The 24,564-nt window shown below is 45.1% G+C and overlaps 1 protein-coding gene across 1 annotated transcript; it reads left to right on the top strand.

The window, feature by feature from the left end:
• Positions 1-20,673: 20,673 nt before the first annotated feature.
• LOC123427941 (non-specific lipid-transfer protein 3-like) lies at positions 20,674-21,420 on the top strand. Its single transcript, XM_045112081.1, has 2 exons — positions 20,674-21,125; positions 21,244-21,420. The coding sequence occupies exons 1-2, from the start codon at positions 20,782-20,784 to the stop codon at positions 21,251-21,253; spliced, it is 354 nt and encodes a 117-aa protein (XP_044968016.1). The 5' UTR covers positions 20,674-20,781; the 3' UTR covers positions 21,254-21,420.
• Positions 21,421-24,564: the final 3,144 nt, after the last annotated feature.

The following is a 24,564-nucleotide window of genomic DNA, read 5'->3' as shown; positions in this document are numbered from 1 at the left end:
ATTTGCACCAATGAGCTTCAAGATTTGCCTTGAAATTTGTACCAACGTACCGGAGTTTTGCTGCTTTTGGGTCACTCTCATTCTTGAAATATGTCCTTGGTGAAGAGTAAATGATTCTTGGGTCAATTGAAAGAAAACTCAGGGTTTACCATACTGACTGAAATAATCCTTGTATCGTGGACTGAATAATTTGTCCCTATTGATGTTCATTCTTGGTAGCCGATCTGCATGTTCCTTAGGCATGGTTTATTCTGAGGCAAACTCTCTCAGGTATATTCTGCCTTTTTCTGTTGCACACGATTCTGCTTCTGACCCATTCTTCATTCTTGACAGATCCGGTGGTAATGTTCTGAATATCAGGCGGTTGGCATGGCTTGTCTTTTGTTGAAATGGGGATTATTGGGTATTATCCTGGCTGCATGTTAGTCTTCTTAGACAACTCTGGCAGATGGATCCAGTCGGAGAAGAAAAAACGAAACCGACAAAAGAAACGAGAATCGCGAAAAACCAAAAAGCAAATAAAGTTCAAGTGTTGCGGACCTTACACATGGCCGAGGATTCACTAATATAAATAATATAGCGCACTCGATGTACCTCTAAGGATTTAGAAGTGGAACCACGCAATGCTCCTGGTAGCATTGGTGTCAAGCTCCTACTACTTACTTAGGGAGCATCACACTCGACGCAGGACCATAACCAAAGTGGCTTAGTCAACACTCCTAAGGTTGTCGAGGAGGGATAGAATTTATAAGCGTCTCCCAAAGGAAACTAGAGTAAGGAGAGAAATGGCATGGCTAGCAAGCAGGGGTAAGGATATCTGGTTTGCCTAGGGGTTTCTTGGGCTCACGGGTCATTGCCGGTTGCGAGCATTTCATACCGGAGGCAAGGGCCACGAGAGTTGGGGTCTGATGGAGCCGAAAACCTATGGGGTTGCCTTATGATCAATAGTAGCCGTGCCAAGTGGCAAAGATGGCTGAAATCCATCTAGGCTTTCTACTGAACACGAGACAGTGAAGTCTTGCTAGCATAACCTATAGTCAGCCTGGCAGCTGTGATACCATTTGTTGTGGCGCTCCGTCTAATTACCACTGTAGCCAGACGGTCGCCGCGCATACCGGCCTAGGGAATCACTCTGGCATGCACATTTACAACAAGTATCATGAACACATGCATTTCTATTAATGAATATAAGAGTTTTACATGATGAACTACAAGGGTGATGGCAGCGGGAAAAGCTCTATCTAAGGAAGCATGGTCCTGGTGCGGCTCCAATCCACACGGATCTGACTCGGTTACGCTCCTAGCCCACGAACGCTCCAGTTCCTCGCTGAGGGACGACGGATCCTTATGTGAACCTGGCCATGTTAAAAGCCGCTGAGTACTTTTGAATGTACTCGCAAGCAAAACCAAACTAACACATACACTAAGCAATGCAATCTATGGCAATCAAGCATGTATTTGTTATTAGAGAAATATGAATCATCATAGCATACCTATCTAGAAATATTAATTATCAAGGTATAACAGGATTATCCAGCAAGATAACTTCTAAAGTAAATATGAAAAGGTAAAGCATATTGGATAAATGATTTCTACTCTGACTATTCTCATAATCCAGTCTGAATCTAATCCAAATCCAATCCAACTCATGTGGTCATCCGACCACTCATCTCATAGCCATCCCATGGCTAACATGTCATAAACCGGACATCTTCCGATGTCTGCACAAGGCGAGTTCTTCCATCATTATTATCACTGATACGGTTGACCACCTACTGAGGTCTGGTCGGGCCGTCCAATACCGTGGACTCGGCTATTCAAATAGATTTGACACTCTGCAGAGGTTGCACACTTTACCCACACTATGGAGCACTCACCTCGTGATCCCATTCGGGTGGACCAGTGTTGCTCCAACGAAACAAGCCTGACCCGTGACTCTTTCATCGTACCACCGGCATTCATCCTTCCCTGGAGTCCTGCCCTGGGTGGCCTGTGTCCTCATGACACCTGCCACCGTCGTGGCCAAAACTAAACTGTCCCAACCGGGGACGGGTACCCAAACAACTCAACTGGGCTCACATGATTATCACCGCCCACCTGATCAGGGTAGCACGCGTGCATAATCCTCCCTCTTTGGAAGTACCGGTGAAAGGTCACGCGATCATCCCAAGTCACGGTCGTCCCATATCGGCAAATGTGGTTGCACGGATAAGCCCGGAAAAGTGACTCGAGATCAACCCATTAGGTTGGTTTTAACAACACATTTATCAAGTATGGTTGTTGTCAACAATGACTTAACATGATGATAATTATGCATGAAATAACAACGGTAGAAACACCACAACCTACCTTTATATTATGAGTCATTAATAAGACATGATGTAAATGACAAGTTATTACTTTACAAGCTCTAACCGTAAATTAGACCCTCGGAACCTTCGCTGAAAACTGACAAATAAATCGGTAGCCACCAGAACGGTCTTTACAACACAGATCTAGGACGTTACCGGAATAACTCAACCCCGGCTCAAGACGGCTGGAAAGCAGCACACAGCATGAGGCGGTGTTGATAAGAAGAATGTAGCAGTTTCCTAAGACGACCAAGGAACATCTCAGAGCATAGGGTCGCTGCCACAGAAAGAAATTCAACAGCTGCCCGTGACGGTCGAAAAGCAGCTCAGAACACGAGCTAGCTGCTGACAAGAGAAATATAAAGTTGGCATCCACCCCGGACGGCCGAAAGCAGCTCAGACTCAGGCGTGGTGCCATCATTGAAGAAAATGTGAGCAAGGGTTCGTCAGAGTCACCTACTGCAAATTTCTATACATACAATCACAAGCATATTAATTAAACATGCAGGAACAACACAGAGCAGAGCTTTAGGGCATATGTCAGGTGGTTGCTTGCTTGGGGTCAAAGTATACTCCTAGAAGAGGTGCGGAGAGTCCGCGAAAAGGATCACCGAATACCGCTCTCTCTCGAAGGGGGCTGATTGGAGACAAGGGCAAAATGGTCATTTTCACAGTGTATCCACCTTGTGAGAATGATACCAACATGACGGGATCGACGAGACAAAGATGTGGGCTTTGGAATCGGAGTCCCGGGCAAAAATATATAAACATTTGAAGGAGAAGGACCAATCTGCAATAATAATAATTGCCATCGGGTCCCTCACTACAGGAATCACCTTCTTTGCCGTCTGCCATCACAGACGGCAAAGACACTATCCCGGACGGCAAAGACAATACCACAGACGACAAAGATTGTCACGGCCGGCAAAATTTCTGCGTCAGCCTACAACGGCATAGGACCTTCTTTGCCTTCTGCCCCCCCAAAGCGGACGGCAAAGCTCTTTGCCGTCAGCTTTCCTTAGGAGCAGTCGGCAAAGCGCTTGAGACGGCAGCCGACAGGCGTTGCCTCCGTTAGGGGTTAACGGAGCCTTTGCCATCTTCCTCCTCGTCAATCTTTGTCGTCTGCCTCCCCGTCAATCTTTGCCATCTGCCTTCTCCTCCCCTCCCCTCCCCTCCATCTTTGCCGTCTGCCTCCACGACCATCTTTGCCGTCTGTCGGGTCCTCCCCTCCCCCCTCTCTCCACTCTTTGTCGTCTGCCTCCTCCTCTGTGCCCTTTTCTTTGCCGTCTGCCCCCCAGGAAGCAGACGGCAAAGAGACTATATGGCCAGCTGCTACTGCCCAGGTTGCACAGCTGGGCGCCACGTGGCACCTTTGCCGTCCGTCAGCTGACGGCAAAGGCCTTTGCCATCAGCTGGAAGACGGCAAAGAGCCTATATTGTCACATTTTTATTTATTTTTTCTATTTCACATCACATATACATATAATTCATAGCACATATATCATAAATAGGTCACAACACATATATGATATACATATAAAGCTCATCAATGCCATTTGTTCATCAACGTACATCCCATATATCAAAAGAACCAACACATACAAAGTTTCATCCATATATACATACATATAGTTGCACATATATTGTTCATCAACACATTGTTCATCAACACATACAAAGAACCAACACATTGTTCATCAACTCAAATAAAAACGGAAACTAAAGCACTCCAACGCCAGCTTCCATGCATGTAGTACATCCAATCTGCAAAATGGGAATAAGAAACTCAGAAGAAGAACAACAACAACATATATATGACAAATAAGCTAAATTGAAGAAGAAAGAGAAGAATCAAGAAGAGAACAAGGAGAAGAAAAACAAGAAGGAGGAGGACGAGGAGGAGGAGGAGGGGAAGGGGAAGGACAAGGACAAGGAGGAGGAGAATAAGAAAAACAAGAGAAGAAGAAGGAGAAGGAGGAGAAGAAGGAGGGCTCCTTCTCCTTCTCCTCCTTCTCCTTCTTCTTCTTTTCTTCTCCTCCTCCTTCTTCTACTTCTCCTTCTCCTTCTCTTCTTCTTCTCTTCTTCTTCTTCTTCTTCCTTCTCCTTCTTTTTGAGCTAAATGGGCTAATTATGTCATTTTACAGGAAAACAAGCTAAGTATATAATATTCATGAGCTAACCAAGGTTCTTATGCCATTTTGAGCTTATTATTGTATTTTGTAGCTAAATGGGCTAATTATGTCATTGTCGGGTTAATTAAAGCAAGGATAATATGAAAGAGGAGAAGAAAGAGGAGGAGGAGGAGAATAAGAAGAAATCAAGAAGAAGGAGGAGGAGGAGGAGAAGGACTGGAAGGTCCTTGGCCTTCTCCTCCTCCTCCTCCTCCTCCTCCTTCTCCTTCTTCTCTTCTTCTTCTTCTTCTTCTTCTCTTCTTCTTCTTCTATCTTTTCATTTTGCCTATTTCTTCTCCTCTTCTCCTCTTGTTGGAGCTAAATTACCTAATTATATCTTTTTGAGCTAAATGTTCCAATTATGTCATTTTAGAGGAAAACAAGCTAAGTATATAATATTCATGAGCTAACCAAGGTTCTTGTGCCATTTTGAGCTTGTTATGGTATTTTGGAGCTAAATGGGCTAATTATGTCATTGTTGGGTTAATTAAAGCAAGGATAATATGAAAGAGGAGAAGAAAGAGGAGGAGGAGGAGAAGAAGAAGAAATCAAGAAGAAGGAGGAGGAGGAGGAGAAGGATAGAAGGTCCTTGGCCTTCTCCTCCTCCTCCTCCTCCTCCTTCTCCTTCTTCTCTTCTTCTTCTTCTTTCTTTTCATTTTGCCTATTTCTTCTCCTCTTCTCCTCTTGTTGGAGCTAAATTACCTAATTATGTCTTTTTTGAGCTAAATGGGCTAATTATCCCATTTTAGAGGAAAACAAGCTAAGTATATAATATTAATGAGCTAACCAAGGTTCTTATGCCATTTTGAGCTTATTATGGTATTTTGGAGCTAAATGGACTAATTATGTCATTGTTGCGGAAATTAAAGCAAGGATAACATGAAAGAGGAGAAGAAAGAGGAGGAGGAGGAAAAGAAGAAGAAATCAAGGAGGAGGAGGAGGAGAAGGACTAGAAGGTCCTTGGCCTTCTCCTCCTCCTCCTTCTCCTTCTTCTCTTCTTCTTCTTCTCTTCTTCTTCTTCTTCTATCTTTTCATTTTGCCTATTTCTTCTCCTCTTCTCCTCTTGTTGGAGCTAAATTACCTAATTATGTCTTTTTTGAGCTAAATGTTCCAATTATGTCATTTTAGAGGAAAAAAAGCTAAGTATATAATATTCATGAGCTAACCAAGGTTCTTGTGCCATTTTGAGCTTATTATGGTATTTTGGAGCTAAATGGGCTAATTATGTCATTGTTGGGTTAATTAAAGCAAGGATAATATGAAAGAGGAGAAGAAAGAGGAGGAGGAGGAGAAGAAGAAGAAATCAAGAAGAAGGAGGAGGAGGAGGAGAAGGATAGAAGGTCCTTGGCCTTCTCCTCCTCCTCCTCCTCCTCCTCCTTCTCCTTCTCTTCTTCTTCTTCTTCTTCTTCTTCTTCTTTATTTTCATTTTGCCTATTTCTTCTCCTCTTCTCCTCTTGTTGGAGCTAAATTACCTAATTATGTCTTTTTTGAGCTAAATGGGCTAATTATCCCATTTTAGAGGAAAACAAGCTAAGTATATAATATTAATGAGCTAACCAATGTTCTTATGCCATTTTGAGCTTATTATGGTATTTTGGAGCTAAATGGACTAATTATGTCATTGTTGGGGGAAATTAAAGCAAGGATAATATGAAAGAGGAGAATAAAGAGGAGGAGGAGGAGAAGAAGAAGAAATCAAGGAGGAGGAGCAGGAGAAGGACTAGAAGGTCCTTGGCCTTCTCCTCCTCCTCCTCCTCCTTCTCCTTCTTCTCTTCTTCTTCTTCTCTTCTTCTTCTTCTATCTTTTCATTTTGCCTATTTCTTCTCCTCTTCTCCTCTTGTTGGAGCTAAACTACCTAATTATGTCTTTTTTGAGCTAAATGTTCCAATTATGTCATTTTAGAGGAAAACAAGCTAAGTATATAATATTCATGAGCTAACCAAGGTTCTTGTGCCATTTTGAGCTTATTATGGTATTTTGGAGCTAAATGGGCTAATTATGTCATTGTTGGGTTAATTAAAGCAAGGATAATATGAAAGAGGAGAAGAAAGAGGAGGAGGAGGAGAAGAAGAAGAAATCAAGAAGGAGGAGGAGGAGGAGAAGGATAGAAGGTCCTTGGCCTTCTCCTCCTCCTCCTCCTCCTTCTTCTTCTTCTTCTTCTTCTTTCTTTTCATTTTTCCTATTTCTTGTCCTTTTGTTGGAGCTAAATTACCTAATTATGTCTTCTTGGAGCTAAATGGGCTAATTATCTCATTTTAGAGGAAAACAAGCTAAGTTTGGAGGAGAAACTTACCGTAGTGGTCATCAAGGAGGAGAAACACCACGGTTGCTCGCGCCGGCTTTGTTTGGAGACGGTTGCCCCGGAGAAGGGTCGTGCGATGCCGCTCGGGAGTTATTCTGCAGAAAAGATATTTTGCAATGTCTCAGTTAGCATGATGACACTCAATTATTAATACTAGTTTATAATGAAACTCACCGTGCCAATCGAAGAGAAGACGGGCATCGGCGGAGGGACTTGACCGCTCTTCTCGCACATACCCTGAAGAGTGGGTCGTATTAGTTAGTATTGAAACAGACATTACACACATGATTTGGCTAATGTGGAAAAAAACATACCACAAAAAGCTCGTACAGGGCCCGTTGACCCGCCTCATTCCGGGCCCTCTCCTCCTCAAGCAATCGTGTCGTGGTCTGGTCCCTCTCATCAAGAGGAGCCTGAAGAGCAGCCTGGCTTGCCAATCTCTCTTTCTCAAGAGCAACCTGGTTTGCCGCTCTCTCTTTCTGAAGAGCAGCCTGAAAAACCATTCCTTGTTACCACAGTAATGATCTATGGTGACACACATAATGAAATGGATGAAAGTGTTCTTAGTCCATACAACTAACCTCGATGGCAAGTTCGACTGGCCGTGGAGGAGGCGTTATCTCAGGACATCCGCTTGACTGGCGTGCCTTGATCTCCGGAAGAGTGAGTGGACAACGTATTATCCCATCTCCAATGGCTATCGAGCCATGGGGCCTCCCGCCACCAGATATCATCACCAGCTCTGGATCCAAAGGTTCCTGGCTAGGGTTAAAGTCATCCCCTTTCGTAGCCTTCCCCGCGTCCATGTATGCCACGAGCTTCTGGTGGGATGATATGTTGGTGAAGTTACTGGGATCATCCAGGTCAGACTCAGAGAATGCCTTCGCCTTCTTGTACGAGGCAGTATGGGCCATGCCATAAAGGTCGTACAAGTGTGGCATCTCAGTCTTATTGTGATGCGCCTAAAAGAGAGGAACAAAATATTAGCATCAAGAATGAATTGCATGAATCATGAAGCAACTCACATACCCAGTTTCGTCCAAACTGAAGTAAGTTGGCGTTGCCTTGATGGTGTGGCACACCAACCATTTGGCTACGCCGATCCTTCGCATTCTCGTGGACGGCTAGCCAGCTGCCTATGCACCACTCATCAACCAACGCCTCCCAACAATCCATCTTATCCGCACACCATCTCGGGGGCACCTGTAAGTTATTAGAAAGAATTTTCAGCGCTACGCCTATGAATGAAATCAAGAAAACTACGTAGAAGGACTTAAGAATAGGTAATTACCTTCATGTATTGCTCCTTCTTCAGAAACTTTCCGTGGCAATCCTTCTTCTCCTTCTTAATACCATGCGTGGCGTAGTAATCTCGAATAGCCTGCGGCCGAGCCTCGTGGCGCAAGTTCTATAGTAACCGCCTAAACTCGACCTTGAGAACCCTGGCCGCCTCCTCCTCATATCCATCCTCACACCTATAGAAGGTCTGCAATCAAACGTGAAAACACCGATTAGTACAATAATTAGGTATATTGTTAATTTTAGATTCTGTAAAAGGATAATTTACCCAAAAGCTCCTGATCACCATCTCGGCCCTCGTGTGGCACAAGACACCATCTATAATCTCCTCCGGCGGGGCCTGTGCAGCCTGGTAGTGCTCCCAGGTAAATCCTAGTGTAGGAACCTGACCCTCACCAGGCAACGTGACAAACCCCGGGAAATTTGTCCAGCAAAGCACACCAAGGACGGAGTTCGGCCTGCGGACTCCAAGAGGGTGTACCCATCCCCTGCAGTATGATAAGGTCAGCGCATTAGATATTTGAACAAACTTGAAGGCAAAAGCTAAAAAAAGGGTAAATGTACTTACCTATCTCCTTCAGGTTTAATCACCGGCCTCTGCTCGCGGGTAGCCGGGGCGACCGGGAGACGTGTACTACCACGCTTGTACACGGTGGCCCCGTCCACCTGCACATCGTCCTCAGTATCCGTAAGCTCATCCCCGCCATCCCCGCCCCCTGAGCCACCCGGACCCTCGGTCCAATCCGGCAACTCGGTACGATCCGGCCAAGGCTCCCATCCGGGCCTCTCCACGTCGGGTGAAGCCTGCGGAACTGTAGTCTCCTCCGGCTGCTCCTGGGCCTAATGCACCTCGACCCGAGGCTGCTCCTGGACCTGAGTCTCATGGGACGAATGCCCGTGAACACCAGGCTCCTGGACCGGAGTCCCCGTAGCCTCCTCCGCAAACAGGTCGACCATACTAGTCCTATGCTCGGGTGAATGAGCTGGTGGTGGTGGCGAGGACGGCTCAACAGTCCTCCTGGATCTTCCGCGGCCACCACCTCTCCATGTACCCTTCCCCTTCCTCCCTACCCGACCAGCACCTCTCCCAGTGGGCAATGCCGCCGACGAAGAAGAACCCCCGGCTGGTGTCGAAAGACTGTCTACCAAGGCTCTACGGAGAGATAGGGGTGGAAGGGAAGTACCACCCCTCATGCGGGGCGCCTGGGAAGAACCCGTCGAGCGCTCTGGACCCGCGCCCACCATCTTTCAACACCTGCCATGATAAAGATTAAAAGAAAATAGTACAACATAAAAAAATTGAATGACTGACATGAATAATAGTATGTACATGAATAATAAAGATTAAAATATATATAATTTAAGTTGTGAATCTTACAAACTAATAATCATCATCAATAAATGCATCATCATCATCACTATCACGCATGTCTTCATGAATGACGCGCTCATCGGGTTCAATGGCGTGAAGTTATGAAAGGCCTTCCTTTAATCGTTGAAGCATTGACAGGTCATCCGCATCAGTAACCTCTACGAGTTCCAGGTCTTCTGGTTCCGGCTCAGGGCTGGAGTCGGATTCATTGTCGCTGTCTACTTCCATGTTCTTGGATGAAGCATGGCGGTTCTTGAAACGTTTCTTGGAAATACATGCTTCTTGGAAGAATTATCCATCATATGTGTCTGGGTTAATGTGAGGTTCATAATCCTGTTCATTTGGGAGAGGTGGTCTGACATGTGGCGCACTTCATAAACAACATACCAACCTTCCAGATTCTTATCCGTTTGGCATGCCCACGGTAGATAGAAAACTTGGGTCGCCTGTTGAGCCGTAATATAGACATCGGGAACATCTAAATGGGTGTTTGGATTGATTTCGACTAGTCCTATATGTTCATGAGTCCTTCTAGTCTTTTTCGGCTGGAACCAATAACATTTGAAGACTACGACGTTCAGTCGGTTTTCACCATAGAATTGAAGTCCATAAATTGCTTCAACTCTTCCATAATACTCGATAACACCTTCGCCGATAGCAGAGACACCACAATTTGTAGATTTCCGGTCGGGCATAGATAGCTCTTTGCCAAAGGTACGAAAGAGATACCGTTGATGTTGTATTTCTCAAATGAACGGACCTTATAGTCAAAACCATTAGCGACTTGTCTCAATTCGGCGTCCATAGACTCTGAATTAGCCTACAAGTTTAATACGAAACGGTTGTTGCATTTGCCGCAAGTTAGACCAAGAATGAAATGGTCCATTATTGATAATTACCGTTTGTTTGAACCAAGAGATGAAACCGGGACAGCCGCCTCCTGTCTTTGACAGAAGCTCATACTCTTCGACGGAATCATTTTCGATCACCGCTCCATCCGAGAATTTGACGACGTAACGGCTGTTTGAAATATCCGGGAATAAGAGCAGTTCAAATGAATTAGAAGTTACGGGAAAATGTGCCGAGAACTCACTCGATGTACGGCCGCACTTCTGTTAGGTTGTTGAAGATATACAACGAAATGTTCTGCCATTCTTCGATATCCAACGTTATTGGTTTCGAAGCACCGACTGGTGCGAGCTTCCCTTTGAATAGGTTGAGGTTGGACCCACCTTTTTTAGGGTCTCCATCATTGTGCCGAGGCTTCGGATTATGCAAATGATGATTTTTGGCTTCGTAGTGTGCTGTCACAAAGTTTGCCACCTCCTCAGTAATGAATGCCTCAGCCATCGATGCTTCAATTCTACGCTTATTTTTACATTTAGCTCGAAGGGTCTTCTGCATCCTCTCAGTTGCATAGCACCAACGATCTTGCACTGGCCCACCCAATCTTGCCTCGGTTGATAGATGTAAAATCAAATGCTGCATTGGATTAAAGAAGCCCGGTGGAAAGATCTTCTCTAACTTGCACAACAACTCCGGTGCAAACTCCTCCATGTCTTCTACCACGCCAGGCGACAATTCTTTCGCACAAAGAACACGGAAGAAATAGCTCAGCTCCGCCAGTACTAGCCATTCATCCTCAGGAGTAAAGCCACGTAACATCACCGGCATTACCCGCTCTAGCCATATGTGACAATCATGACTCTTGAGACCAAAGATTTTTAATTTTTCAAGACTCGCTCCCCTCTTTAGATTCGCTGCATACCCATCGGGGAACATCAAGTGCGTTTTGACCCACAAGATAATTTCCCTCATAGCTGGCCTTCCAAGATTGAACCAGGCCTTTGGCTTCGACCACTTATGCTTTCCTTTGCCTTCTCGCATGTTTTGTAACGGTCTATGACATAGTGTCTCTTGATCGACTCTAGCCTTAATATTATCCTTTGTCTTCCCATCTATGTCGAACAATGTACCAAAAATAGCCTCTCCGATATTATTTTCAGTGTGCATCATGTCGATATTGTGTGGAAGGAGGTCTTTGAAGTAAGGCAGATCCCAGAAGCATGGCTTGTGAGTCCAGGCATGTTTTGAATTATACCCCTTGAAATACCCTAGACGCTCTGGATCAGGCTCGAGGGCGTTTAACTGATCCAGGATCTGTTGGCCTGTGAACGCAGGTGGTGCCAAGTTTTTGACAACTTTACCTTTGGTAAAGTTCTTCTTGTCTTTTCTGAACTAATGGTCAGGATCCAGGAACTGTCTATGCAAGTCAAAGCAAGAATACTTCCGACCCTCCTGCAACCAATGAAACTGAAGAGCTGCCTTGCATTGGGGGCACGGGAACCTTCCATGCATACACCATCCAGAGAATAGCGCATACGCTGGCAAGTCATGCATAGAGTACATGTACCACACATGCATTTTGAAGTTTTCTTTTCTAGCGGCATCGTATGTCTTGACCCCATTTTCCCAAGCTTCTTCCAATTCATCCTTAAGCGGTTGCAGGTACACATTCATATTCTTCCCCGGATAATTGGGCCCTGGAATTATCAACGTCAGAAATATGTTCTTTCTTTGCATAATCTGCCCGTGGGGGAGATTGAGTGGAATGACAAATACAGGCCAACAACTGTATTGGGTTGCCGTCATGCCGAAGGGATTAAAACCATCTGTGGCGGCGCAGACTCGAGGATTCCTTGGATCTGCCGCTTTATCCTGATGCAATCCATCGAAATGTTTCCACGCTTCCCCATCCGATGTGTGTACCATCATCTTATTCCCATCCGCATCTAGTTCGGTTCTTTTGCCCAATTTGTGCCATGTCATCTGTCTGGCTGTCTCTTCGACCATGAAAAGACGTTGAAGTCTTGGTACGATTGGCATATACCGAAGAACACTAACTGCGATTTTGGTCTGCCTCTTCTCACCCATACCGTTGTCTACCAGAAGATACCTGCAAGACTCGCAATTGGGACAATAGTCCAAGTGTGCATACTCCTTCCTAAATAAGACACATCCTTTCTCACATGCATCTATCTTCTCATAGGGCATCTTAAGTACACGAAGTATTTTGTCCGACTGGTACAGGTTTGCAGGCATGACATGGCCTTTGGGTAGGAAACGTCCAAATAGTGTCATCATCGCGTCGTAGCATTCTCTTCCCAAGTTGAACTGAGCCTTCAGAGCCATTACTTGTGCAATTGCATCCAGCTGACAGAGCTCAGTGTGCTCATGGAGAGGACGTTTTGAAGACTCCAACATTTCATAAAAGGCCTTTGCAGATTCCTCCATCTCATCTTCCGAATCCCGAGCATCATCAAAGTCTTACACCATGTCTTCGATCCCAGTACCATGCTCGTCCGTGCGACAACGGACCACCTCAGCTCTTGTGCGTTGTATAGACTCACCATGAAATGTCCACACCGTATAATTAGGCTTAAAACCCCTCCTCTGTAGGTGTTTAATCATTACAGCCTCTGTCGTCTTTTTATAGTGTCGCATCCAGGACAAGGGCAATAGTTTCTTTCCTGGCCATTTGCGAATGCGGCTTTCACAAATTCCTTTGTTTTTAAAAACCATTCTTTCGTCATCTCTTTCTGACTAGGGTGACCGGTATACATCCACGCACGATCACTCATCTTGCGTAGCTACTAAAGACATAAGAAATATATTTATATATAATTTAGCATTTATATTCATCGGTTAATCAGGTTCGCCATTTTTATTACGTCCAGGCAACCTACACGCTAATAGGTAAATATAGGTCCTAATCCCACCCGAGTATGTGTAGATTGGGTTCATTTTCCCATGCTCTGCTCCGGATCCAACGCAAAATTTTGGCAGCACCTCCCCGCTGTTCTCCTGATACACGTCTCCGCAATAAACAGAGAGGATGTGCATCCGGAGAACAACAGGGAGGCACTGACGAAATTCCGCATCGGATCCAGAGCACAGCATACCGGAAAACGAACCCAATCTACACATACTCGGGCTGTCCATGGATAATGTTGGACAATTCGAAAGGATGACGGTTATAAATATGCAAAGACATGCATATTTATAGATGTCGCCCTTTCAAACGGGAGATGCATACTGGTCACGGATACTGATAAATTAATTGAATTACCTAAATCTAGAAAGTTTCATCCGGAAACCGAGCCACAGTAAATGAAGGGGTGGGGAGGAGATAAAATTTGTACTGACCCACGAATGCAGGGGCGGAGCTCGTACAACGCACGGGCAGGTCTTCGCACAGCAGACCTCACAGCGACGAGACAACTATCACATGTAAATCCACCCGATCAACAAAAATATTCCAATTATGTCATTTTAGAGGAAAACAAGCTAAGTATATAATATTCATGAGCTAACCAAGGTTCTTGTGCCATTTTGAGCTTATTATGGTATTTTGGAGCTAAATGGGCTAATTATGTCATTGTTGGGTTAATTAAAGCAAGGATAATATGAAAGAGGAGAAGAAAGAGGAGGAGGAGGAGAAGAAGAAGAAATCAAGAAGAAGGAGGAGGAGGAGGAGAAGGATAGAAGGTCCTTGGCCTTCTCCTCCTCCTCCTCCTTCTCCTTCTTCTCTTCTTCTTCATCTTCTTCTTCTTCTTTCTTTTCATTTTGCCTCTTTCTTCTCCTCTTCTCCTCTTGTTGGAGCTAAATTACCTAATTATGTCTTTTTTGAGCTAAATGGGCTAATTATCCCATTTTAGAGGAAAACAAGCTAAGTATATAATATTAATGAGCTAACCAAGGTTCTTATGCCATTTTGAGCTTATTATGGTATTTTGGAGCTAAATGGACTAATTAATTCCAAAAAACTAAATACCAAACATGTGATCTTCTTTTTGTCTTCTCCTCCTCCTATTCTTCTTCTTCTTCTTCTTCTTCTCCTCCTCCTCTTCTCCTCTTCTCCTCCTCCTTCTCTTCTTCTTCTTCCTATTATTTCTAGTAAGCTAACTAACTAACTAACCTAACTAACCAAGCTAACTAAACCTATCGCTAAACCTAGATAGCACTAAACAACAAAAAACCTAACAAAAACAGAATCTACCACTAAGTAACTAAAAAAGAATCTAGCTACCACTAAATACCAAACAATAAAAAATCAACTTCTTCTTCTTTTTTCTCTTCTTCTCCTTCTTATTTTTTTCCTATTCTCTTCTTCTTCTTCTCTTCTTCTTCTTCTTCTTCTTCTTCTTCTTCTTCTTCTTCTTCTTCTTCTTCTTTCTCCTCCTCCTCCTCCTCCTCCTCTTCTTCTATTTCTTCTTTCTTTTCTCTTTCTCCTCCTCTCCTCTTTCTTCTTCTTCTTCTTCTTCTTCTTTCTTCTAAGTTTTTTCTTTTCTATCTATTTTTTTTCTATTATTTCTTTTCTATCTACTTTATTCTACCTAATAAACTAACTATATAATTTAACACAAAAAAGAAAAATCTAACTATCTAATTTAACAGGAAAAAAACTAACTTTCTTCTATTATTTTGTTCTAAGTTTTTTTATTTTCTATCTATTTTTTCTATCTACTTTATTCTACCTAATAAACTAACTACATAATTTAACAGAAAAAAAGAAAAAAACGTAACGGCGGCGCAGGGAGGAGGGGCGGGCGGTGCAGGGTGGTCGCGGCGCAGGGAGGAGGGGCGGGCGGTGCAGGGTGGTCGCGGCGTAGGGAGGAGGGGCGGGCGGTGCTTGGTGGTGGCGGCGCAGGATGGTGGCGGAGAAGAGAGGGGTGGCGCCGGGTGGTGGCGGCGCAGGGTGGTGGCGGCGCAGGGTGGTTGCGGAGCAGGGTGGTGGCAGCGGCGGGTGGGGGCAGCGCAGGTTGGTGGCGGCGCCGGGTGGGGGAGGGGCGGGCGTGCGGGAGAGGTCGTGCGGGAGCCGAGAGGAGGGCGAAGCCGTGCGGGAGGTAGTGGGGGCCGGCAGCCGTTAGTGGGGTGGGGCCGCCGTCCCCTTTGCCATCCGCTGTGCTCCCAGGCAGACGGCAAAGGAGTCCCAGGCAATCGGCAAAGGGGCGGGTGGGTGGGGGTGCGTTTCGGCCGTTTGGGTGGGGGGCTTTGCCGTGTGCCAAACCTTTGCCGTCCGCATGTGGCTCCTTTGCCGTCCGCCAGCGGACGGCAAAGAGTTGGCCGACGGCAAATTAAAACTTTGCCATCAGCCTCCTCTTTGCCATCTGCCACGTGTAAGCTGACGGGAAAGAAGTTCTTTGCCGACCGCCAGCAGACGGCAAAGATTAGGCACAGGGCAAATTATTTGTTTCCAGTAGTGCCTGAGAGAACAGCCGTCGGCGCCTTCTCTAGGAATACGTTTTCTTCAAGCGAGAACGTAATATAGCAGATTCCGTCTCCACTTATCCACGCTAGTGGTCTCTCTCTCACCAACAGGTGGGGTCAGGGTCCACCTGTCGGGTCCCTTCTGTCTCTTCTCTCTCCTTACGCTTGGGGTTCACCTCCTCCTTTCTTTCTCTCTCCTCCCACCTGGCCGTCATCTACCTCGTGCTGGGGCATAGGAGATCGGGGCGCCTGCCAGGACGCTGCCTCCCTGCGCCGGAGGGCTGGCTGACGAGCGTACCGGCTCCGGCTACTCACGCCGCACCCGCACGGAGTCGAGGGGAGGCTCGGGCCGGCCTGCCGCATCCTCGCCATGGTAGGGGCGCTATGGTCGGAAGACTTCGCGCGGAGAGGCACCAGCAGGACCTACCCATCGAAGATGAAGGCAGCGGCGGCTTCGCGAGAGCTTGGAGATACTCCGATCGAAGATAGAGGAGAGAGGGAGGGCTCTGGAGCGAAAATTGTCATGGGGATCCGACGACAGGGTCTCGGCCATTGCTGGCTGGGGAGCACTAGAGCACTTGGGGAGGGGCTTGGGAGGTTTCTCGGCTTGCTGGAGAGGGAGAGGGACTCAGGAGGTGCCTTAAATAGGCTCGGAGGAAGGATCTAGGCATTTCTCGCTGGCGACCGAAGCTCCAGGAAGATTGGCATCGCTCCAGTGGTCGGCAGAAGCGTCCATGGTGAGGAAAAAAGGGGGAATGACCGCACGATCACGATCTAGCTACTGCACATGGATGGGACGCGAGAGGAAGAGGAAGCGGACGAGGCCGAGGGCCCAAATGCACAGAGCATGCATTTGGCGCGCTCTGCCTGTGGTCACCGCGTGCACCACCATCTCTGGCACTTTCCTGCATTCCCAATCATGTCCAACAGCTCACTCACTGCTCAAATAGATGAGATCAGGGTTTGGAATGAGCTGGGAGGTCTAGGATAAGAGAGACTTGCACAAACATGATGTGACAACAACCTGTTTATGATCTTTTCTGGAATATTGGCTAAAGAGAACCTACTGAATTTTGGTGTGTGCCAACGGTTTACTAAGATGAGTGCCTTTGCAAATTTCCAGGACAAATAACTCATCCTATCTAGCACTTCCTTCACACCATGGCAAACTGGACAGAAATAAAGATGAATAAGCTGGGGTCAAATGGTTACATGTATTTGGCCCAAATTTGGGGGAGAGGGTTTATTTGAATATATGGATATGCTGGAAAAATTTCATCTCATTTGGGAATTCCTACATGGTACTTCCTTCACCATGCTTCCAAATAGGCAGAAACTTAGGAAAAATTCTTGGACAAAATTGATAAATGTGATTGAGCTTATTTTTGGTATTCATTGGTGACTTAGTAATGTAAACCACCATGAAAAGTTTGAGCTCAAGGAGATCAAGGAATAGAGCACTTCCTTTGCAAATTTCCCAACTATACAGAATATGCAAATTGATGTTGTGCTCAAAAGTTGAACTGTGGGGCTTGGGATCTTGATTGAAATGGGCAAGATATAGATAGGAGAAGCTCCACAAATTATTTGGGATTTTTTCTGGCTACCAAAATGGTAGTTCCTTTAGAAAGTGCTAAAAATGCAATATTAGCGTTAAATAGGAAAATGCAATTTTCCTTTATTCAATGATGGCCAATATTTGTTGGGAGCTCAATATGATCACAAACAATACCTCCACAAGTTTTCATAAGCTTTGGAGATGGATTGCGATTTTCCTGGATTTAATTCCTTCATGTGACAGAAAAAGGAATTAATTATAAATCAAAAATATTGCAAATGACTTGGCAATATTTTTGCATATCCAAGGTTTGAAGATAGGGGATGATCATTGGGCAAAGGTTTGGGCGGCAACACAACAAAACAAACTGGGGTTCCTTTGAAACTGGAAGGATTAGGGTTTCCCTTCCGGCAATTCGGAAGGTAGGGTTTTGACCGCAAAACCCTGAGAAGATATCTTTGGGTGGAAAGGTTGGACTGGGGAGAATCTTTGGTTGGATGGGAAAGGCAAGGCTAGATGACCATCTTCACATACCGAGGAGTGAAAGAAATCCGATAACACCGAGAAAAAGATGGGGGTCAAATCTCGCAGATGAAAAAAAAACAGGGAGCGAAAACCAGGGTTTTACAGAAGAAGAGAGGAGAGTGAGAGAGGAGAAGAACAGAGAATGACGAGAGACTGTGCCTCGGTTGTGCTTTTCATAGCTGGAAACGACGCGGGAGGCGAACCGTTTGGACCTTTAGTCCCGGGTTGAGCCACCAACCGGGACTAAAGGGTGATACGAATGGTTGCCACCACCACTTAGTCCCGGTTTGATCCACCAACGGGACTAAAGGGGGATACGAACGGTTGCCGGCCTATTGGTCCCGGTTCGTGTATGGAACCGGGACCAAAGGGGTGACACGAACTGGGATCAATGGCCCACGATGCCCGGTCGGCGCCCTGGCCTCACGAACCGGGACCAATGACACCATAGGTCCCGGTTCGTGTGTGAACCGGGACTAATGGGATTTCAGGCCGTGGACCAAAGCCCGCTTTTCTACTAGTGAGCTCAAGCGATCCAGTTCTCGACAGCTGTCGCCGCCCCACCCCCTCCACCTTTGCCCCTTCCCGCCACCGGAGGAAGTCACCGAGCTAAGCTTGCGTGGATGATGGCGATGGCGGGCCTTCATCTCCTCGCACGATGGTTGGCGGCACGGGCATTTCGTCCCATGCGGTGGGATCTCTGGCTACTACAGACTAGCGGCCGTGGACGTCGAGGTGCAGGTAGCGGAAATGGACGTCAGGGCGGCAGCCCTGATCTTCTTCGGTGACCTTAACGACCGCAAGCACAACACAACGCTTGGTTCAAGGAACTCGGCAAGGCTAAGACCCTCATCTTCGGATTGTGCAGGTGGTGATGCGGTGTCCGCTCAGATCCCAGCTTGCTATTGGGAGCTAACGGGCGAGGGCGTGGGGGCTTTCTTTCTTCCTAACAAAGGTGATGGTCCTAGGGTTCCTCTCGTGCCAGGACAAAGATCGGACTGGTGCTTGTCCTCCTTGATCCGATGAGAGTGTCAAGTTCCAGAAGGCTCCACCGACGAACTTCCTTGGACGTCTCGTGATGGAGATTTCTGGATTGGATTGGATTCGGTCGTGCTCACCCATGTTTTTTCTGGCCGTTTGGTTTCTGGTGGGTGCGACGTGAAGCTTTGGTATTTTTTGCCATCACGAGGCTTGTCTTTTTCGTTCCGTGGTGAAGTCAGAGGCAGAGAATGTCATGGAAGATGTGATATCACTATATGAGTACTAGTAATGGTGGTTCAAGTCATTGCAATGATGAGGAATTTGCTTGGTGTTTCAAGACTCGTAGCAGCGACATGCAAGTGGGAGCGGCAACACGGGAGAAGTTCAAGATCTTACCTTTCAGGTGAAATCCAATGTGTAGCCTTAATTGGTTGTGCCTGGCAAAGATCATTTTAAAGGCATTGTTTTGAGAGCATGGACTTTCTTTACGATGAAAACCTATGATCTATGATCGAGCCACGATAGCGTCTGTGCACTGTTTCCTTTTTGTAGGCGTCTCTTATAGAGAATTTGAACTTCAGGTGTTGTCTTGGTGGTGTTTGTACTGCTGCTTCAAGGACTAGATCACTCTAGTGGGACTTTTTTTTAAGCTTCTTCTTTTTTTTTTGGTTGTATGCATCCGTAGTGCCATGAGGGTATTGCACTTATTGGAGAGCCATGGTCTATTTGATATCTTCGTGATATTAATATATTTCGTTTGTCAAAAAGTAAATCACAAGATTGGAAATGTAAATGTGAACTGCGTAAATTACATGTATGCAAAAAATCTAGGTCACACAAATAACAACACTACCATGTTTTTCAACACCGGACACTCCACCTCTTCGAAACTATCAATCTCCCCCGGGGTATCGACCCCCTCGGTTTGTAAGCAACATATATCCAAACTTTTGTGTGACACTTTAAAACTTTAACCCGTTATTCGAGTGGGCACATAATGACGGCATGCAAAGTTTCAATTTTTTCCAGACACCATTTACTATTTAAAATTCAAAACTATTTTCAAAAAATGATGTATTCGAATAATCAAACAAAACATTGGATTGTTTTAATTAATTTCATCAAACACGACTAAATGTACAATAAAAAAAACCTTTATATGCTTGATGTACACTCCACCTGGTTGGAGTAAAGAAATAAAGCATCGCATGTTGCTGGCATTGATCACTGCACCGCCTGATCAGTACATATGACGGTGGAAATTAATACTACTTCACTAGTCATAGCTCCTATAACTTTGCTTTTAGCGATGCATTACGTGGTAGATGGATCGATCGATCGTACTCTGAATTTACTCCATATCATGTTCATGTCCGTCTCCCTTTTTTTTTTTTTTGAAACGAGATGTCCGTCTCCCTTTTTTGTGTTTGATTGACAACGACGGCTCACCTACTCATCACCGGCCCTTCGTCCAGATCTACACACTACACTGTGGACTGTGGTATAGCTCGCACACAGGCTCCATACGTTCACACGAAGAAAACCACGTAGGAATTATTTGCAGAAGCTTCTGCTCATACTTTTCGAAGAAAATAATGTATAGATGTGAACAAACAAATGTCACATGCGTGCAGTGGACGCCACCGGTCGATCCATCGTACGCACGGTCCCTAGCGCCCAACCACCGCCATGCGCATGCATGCATGCACGCCCCACTAGCTACGTTCGACGTACGCGCACGACCACGTGCATGCACGCACCACCGTCCACCGCCACCCTGCAATGCAACGCTCCAACACTTGCCATCTCTCGCCAGCCGGCTATTTATACCCCGCTCCACGGAGTTCCTTCCATCTCCACCACCACCACCACACAAGCCAATCAAGCTCTCTCAGCTCCTGCCTAGCTAGCTCCACGGTTTCCAGCAAGCAAGCCGAAGCACGAGATCCTCCATGGCACGCGTGGCACTGGTCGCCGTGTTCGCCGTGCTCGCGGCACTGGCGGTGGCGGAGATGGCGTCCGGGGCGGTGACCTGCGGCGACGTGACGTCCTCCATCGCGCCGTGCATGTCGTACGCGACGGGGAAGGCGTCCGCGCCGTCGGCGGGGTGCTGCAGCGGGGTGAGGAGCCTGAACGGCAAGGCGTCCACCGCGGCCGACCGGCAGGCGGCGTGCCGCTGCCTGAAGAACCTGGCCGGGTCGTTCAAGGGCATCAGCATGGGTAACGCCGCCGGTATCCCCGGCAAGTGCGGCGTGTCCGTCTCCTTCCCCATCAGCACCAGCGTCGACTGCAACAAGTACATCCTCCACTACTAACTTGAAATATATGTTCTATTACTCATTAGCCATTTGTTCTTTAATTAGTAAGCAAATAGTGGCACTAATCATTGAGCATCTTTGTATATGTGTTTGCAGGCTTCACTAAGTTACTTATGAGCTTCATCACAGCTAGCCGACTCGGTGTCTACTGTTGCTGCTTTCTGCATGTGTTCGACCTCCATCTTGCAGATTGTTGATCGAATCATCAATAAAATAATGTGTTGAGCTTAATTTTGTATGATGTTATCTGTTATCAAGAATGATTATAAACTAGTCTCATGCCCCATGTTGATGCTGGAAATTTTAGCAAGTGCTATTAGCGTCATTGATAATAACATGGCACATTCGTAATTTTGTAACTAAATGCAAGAACAAGAAATACTTGCCGAGGTCAACTTACTGAATCAAGCGATGATTTTCTGACCACCAGCAAAGGCAACATAACTAACTTGCATATAATTCTTATACGAGATAAAATGAAGATGTTGTGTTCATGCATCCCTTCCAAAGTAACAATCTTTGCAACATGAGATACTATCAAAAGCGTGATACAGCGATACAACGACCAGACCAGAGCAGCGGCACCACTCTCCATGAACCTGCACAAAATTGGCTAACTTTGAAGATTTCCGGAAACCCCTTTAGTTACCCTTACCTTAACTTGGGCCGAGGATGACCCACGAAAATTAGAGGTCGTTGAACCACAAAATCCATAAGATCAAACCTGCGGTGACACCACATCTCTCGTTCTATGGCGATGTTCAGTAAGGCACCACTGCATCAAAGGAAGAAGCAGAGCACTTTTATTCTAGGCGGTATTGCCCTATCTACGTAAATATCACCGACAAGGACCATAAAGTTCATACTACTGTAGACTACTGAACATTCCAGTGGGCCTGATAATATTGTAGACTTCGCCGACAAGGACCATATAAAGGTATAAACTCTTGTCGCCATCGCCTTGTTTATTTTCCTAGGCAAGGTTCAGGAGGAGAAAAGCCGAGTGCGCCTGATTAGGCCCAGTTTGGTTTTGGATAAGAATTCATATTTATTTATTTATTATTATTTCTCAACTTTTCTAAATAGTTGAATATAGTATTATAAAGTCTAAAAAAACCAAGAAAAATTATGGAAATATTCACATGTTTTATACTCCCTCTGTCCCAAAATTCTTGTCTTAGATTTGTCTAGAGATGAATGTATTTAGTCATGTTTTAGTATTTTGATACATTCATTTCTAAACAAGCTTAAGACAAAAAAATTGGGACGGAAGGAGTATATGTTAATTCCAACTACTGGAATGTTTCCAAAAAAATCCAATGGTTATTTGACTGTCATTTATATTCAAACTAAGTTCTGGTCCCAATTTCAATTTGAAATGTAAGTAGGTGAAATGACCTCAAAGTTGATGATTTTTTTACTAGAACTGCTAACTACCATATAAGCCTCAGATATTGATTTTCATTCAATCTCATCAAGGAACTCGTAACCAACAATATAATTTATAAATCTATCAATGTTAGCGTTTGAATAATTATCACTTTATTCAAATACGAAAATTATTTAAAATAACTAATAAAATTAATCAAAGGTATTATGGCATGGAGGGCCTAGCAAAAATAATAGTACTCCCTTTGTCATGGTTTAGAAGGCGTGTCTGAAAATTCTCTGGAACCTAGATGGTTATTGATTGGTTATGAGATGTGTTAAAAAATAGCATTCACACTACGCATGCATATAGAAGTAGTACAACAGAGTACTAATTAGCTGCTAGGAGTAAATGCAATCCGCCCTAAACCTTGTCTATTATGAAAATACATGTAATTTAACCGTGCCTTCTAAACTGTGACGGAGGGAGTAGGTCAATTGTTCGGTGACATTTACTTCACAATAATAATTTAAGAACTGATTTGACTACTCCAAAGTTTTTGGTTTACTAATGTTTTAACTATGCATCCATATGAGGATGCCATGAATTGAGATGCTTTATATTACATGCTGATTCCAAAGTCCCTGTCAACAAAGTTTACAACATGGGTCACTGTACACGGCGTGGGTCCGGCTCAAGGAGCTAAACTAGGTTCGGGTGCGAGAAAACCGTTAGGAGAAGGGAAACGTTTCTGGGCGGTGCGTCGGCCGAACCGTTCGGCCGGCCGCACGCGACCCGCGCGCTGAGCGCTGACTAAGCATATAACATTTTTCCGTCTAAAATGTTGCAACCAGCGTTATATTTGCTGCAAGCGTTTTTTTACTACATTTGTCCAGTAGAAAAGCTGCATATACGTTTGGTTGCAACTCCAGTTCGTCGGATTTTTTCTTACAATCGATGTTTTTTACTTTTGCTACAACCATGTGAATTTTTGCTACAACCGGCATCATTTTTTGCTGCAACCGTTCACTAAAAAAGTTACATACACGTTCACGTAGATATTTGTTACAACTGGCGTTTGACTTTTGCTACCACGGATCATCAGATTCGTTTTTTTGCTACGATCACGTAGATATTTTTTTGCTATGTTTTTTGTTTTTTGTTGCAATCGTTGAAAAAATTGCTGCATCACGGCGAATTTTGCTGCATCGAAAGAAAAAATGTTGCATGAAGATCCAACGGTGCGGACGCGCGCGGCTCGCGCGCGGCCGGCCGAAAGTTTGGACCGGCGCGCCGGCGCAGATCACTCCCCTTACGAGAATAAACAAGACAAACGTACGAGACCAACCTGGTAGATTACACTCAAAATTTTAGGAGTAAAACGCTAGGACTTTTTTCGTTAAATAGGGCAATCTGGATGAGATTTTTTGTGCGCTAATTACTGTGAAAAGTGTCAAAGTAAGGAGTAAAAACTGAAATTCACACATATTGTAATGTAATGAGTACGCCTTTCGAGGCTAATCTAGACATATGATTTAAAAATTCTCCATCAAAGTTTTAAAAAATTGACTTAAGACACCGAAAAAGTTACTTATTTATGATGTGTAGGGAACATATTACTATAATTAAAAGAAAAATTCATACTCCCACGGTAAACAAATACTCCCTCCGTTCCAAAATAAATGTCTTCAACTTAGTATAACTTTATACTAGAGCTAGTACAAAGTTGAGACAGTTATTTTGGGACGGAGGGAGTATGTTTTAGGTCACTGATATGAATCATATACGTACTCCATACAAATGTTCGTGATGTACTCCATATGAAGTCACTACAGTAGGAGTATATGCTTTATATATACTCCACTGGGTTGGAGTTAATTAACAGAGCACTGCATGTTGCTGGCATTGATCACTTTGCTGCACCGCCTGATCAGTACATATGCCGGTGGGTACGGAGTATTATTATTACTTTTGGCAAAATCGGTGGAAATTAATACTTAGACTAGTCATAGATCCTAACTTTGCTTTTAACGACGCATTGCGTGGTC

Source organism: Hordeum vulgare, chromosome 2H, assembly GCF_904849725.1.
Source record: "Hordeum vulgare subsp. vulgare chromosome 2H, MorexV3_pseudomolecules_assembly, whole genome shotgun sequence".
NCBI classification, from domain to species: domain Eukaryota; kingdom Viridiplantae; phylum Streptophyta; class Magnoliopsida; order Poales; family Poaceae; genus Hordeum; species Hordeum vulgare.
This window is presented reverse-complemented; position numbering and strand designations above follow the sequence as displayed.

Bases quoted from the DNA above. Each gene is read 5' to 3' on its own strand.
- LOC123427941 (XM_045112081.1), top strand. From the start codon at position 20,782: ATGGCACGCGTGGCACTGGTCGCCGTGTTCGCCGTGCTCGCGGCACTG.